We start from the raw sequence: 1,832 nt of genomic DNA, 5'->3' as shown, positions 1-1,832 counted from the left end.
ACACCCCTGGCCCCTGGCCTCAGTTTCCCTGGGAGGTGCCTTCGCATCCTCGCCCGCCCTTTCCCCCGCCATCGCGGTACCAGGCCCCCCGGACTCAGTCTGCGCCTCCCTTCCAGGCAGCGTTATTCCCTCCAACCACAGCCTGTGGCAGCCGCGACACCATGATCTCGACCAAGGAGAAGAATAAAAACCCGAAGGACAGCATGACGCTTCTGCCCTGCTTCTACTTCGTGGAGGTAAGGGGGCAGGGGGTCGCGCCGGCGGGGGCAGGGCAGAGGCCTCAGTCCCACCGGGACCCCCATGCTGAGGTCCAGGGGCGGCCCAGCTCGGGTCACCCTCGAGTTGGGGCGCAGCTAGAGTGCCTGGGGGGTGGGGCTGTGCCTGGGGGTGAGGATCAGAGGAGTTGGGCTCTGTAGGATGAGTAGAAGTTCGAGGGGCAAAAAGCTGTTCTGTGCTTCCCAAACAGTGGGCAAATGCTGGGGAAAAGGGGAGGTGGGACCTTCAGTCGGGGGTTCAGGCCAGTAGCTCACCTGGAGGGGCTGGAACAAGGTGTTGGGAGTCATAGGATGGTGAGGTGATGAGGGTGCAGTGATTTCCTCCAGTACTTGAGCTCTGAAGCCTGAGGATCTGAGCTCAAATCCCTCTTGTGCTGATGGTGGGGGCTGGTACACTTCCCCCAACCTCTGATAGAACAGTCCAGGCACATAATGAAGGCTTAATGAGTGTTTAAAAAGTAAAAGATAGTAAGAGCAGCCATTTGGCATATGCTGATGATGGCACAGGGTGACCTTTGTCCATCCTTTGAGGTTCAGTACTGACTTTAGTCTCCCTGTAGCCGAAACCTCCCCCTCTTGACATGCCAACAGGCACTCAATAAATGCTCCTGCGGGGGAGACCTCCTACAAATCCAACTTGGGCATTTTCCCTCTGAGAGCCCCTACCCTGATCCCAGCCCTGACCATGGGCCTGGGGTTGTCTGTTCTGCCCGGTACCTTCTCCAGGGCTAGAGGGATGGTTGAGGCCCCTCTTAAGGCGTCATCCAAAGCAGGAGTTAAGATGGGAGCCCCTCGTGGGTGTATCTGTGCCTCAGTTTCCACGTCTGTAAAATAGAGGGGGGTTTCCTGAGGCAGCCAGGCCCCCTTAGACTTTTTCATACTCTCTGGCCCCCACAGTACCACTCCTCTCTGTCCCCTGTGGGTGTTTGAGTTTGAGACCCTTGGACCAGGATGAGAGGCATAGAACACTATGAGGGTTTGCTTCCTCAAAAAGGTTCTGCCTGCCCAGCCGGCATGGCTGAGTGGTTGAGTGTCCACCTATGAACTAGGGCAGTGATGGCGAACCTTTTGAGCTCGGCGTGTCAGCATTTTGAAAACCCTAACTTAACTCTGGTGCCGTGTCACATATAGAAATTTTTTGATATTTACAACCATAATAAAACAAAGATTTATATTTTTGATATGTATTTTATATATTTAAATGCCATTTAACAAAGAAAAATCAACCAAAAAAATGAGTTCGCGTGTCACCTCTGACACGCGTGTCATAGGTTCGCCATCACTGAACTAGGAGGTCATGGTTTGATTCTTGGTCAGGGCATATTGCCTGGGTTGCAGGCTCAATCCCCATTGTGAGGCACGCAGGAGGGAGCCAATCAATGATCTCTCTTGTCATTGATGTTGCTCTCTCTCCCTCTCCCTTCCTGTCTGAAATCAATAAAAATATATATTTTTTAAAAAGATTCTGGCCCTGACCGGTTTGGCTCAGTGGATGGAGCGTCGGCCTGTGGACTGAAGGGTCCCGGGTTCGATTCCGGTCAAGGGCATGTACCTTGG

The 1,832-nt window shown here is 53.4% G+C and overlaps 2 protein-coding genes across 2 annotated transcripts in view; one reads left to right on the top strand and one right to left on the bottom strand.

Annotated features, from left to right (window-relative positions):
- AZU1 (azurocidin 1) overlaps positions 1-72 on the bottom strand; it is a 13,557-nt gene extending 13,485 nt beyond the window's left edge. Inside the window, 1 exon segment of the mRNA XM_005866734.1 lies at positions 40-72. Within this exon segment, the coding sequence (XP_005866796.1) occupies positions 40-72 (33 nt within the window).
- The window catches only part of PLPPR3 (phospholipid phosphatase related 3), an 8,828-nt gene continuing 7,002 nt past the window's right edge, over positions 7-1,832 (top strand). Inside the window, exon 1 of the mRNA XM_005866664.2 lies at positions 7-236. Coding sequence (XP_005866726.1) covers positions 162-236 — 75 coding nt within the window. The 5' untranslated portion in view covers positions 7-161. The remainder of the gene's footprint in view (positions 237-1,832) is intronic.

Source organism: Myotis brandtii, unplaced genomic scaffold (assembly GCF_000412655.1).
Source record: "Myotis brandtii unplaced genomic scaffold, ASM41265v1 scaffold236, whole genome shotgun sequence".
Classification (NCBI taxonomy): Eukaryota; Metazoa; Chordata; class Mammalia; order Chiroptera; family Vespertilionidae; genus Myotis; species Myotis brandtii.
Note: the sequence above shows the minus strand (reverse complement) of the source record. Positions and strands in the feature narration are given on the sequence as shown.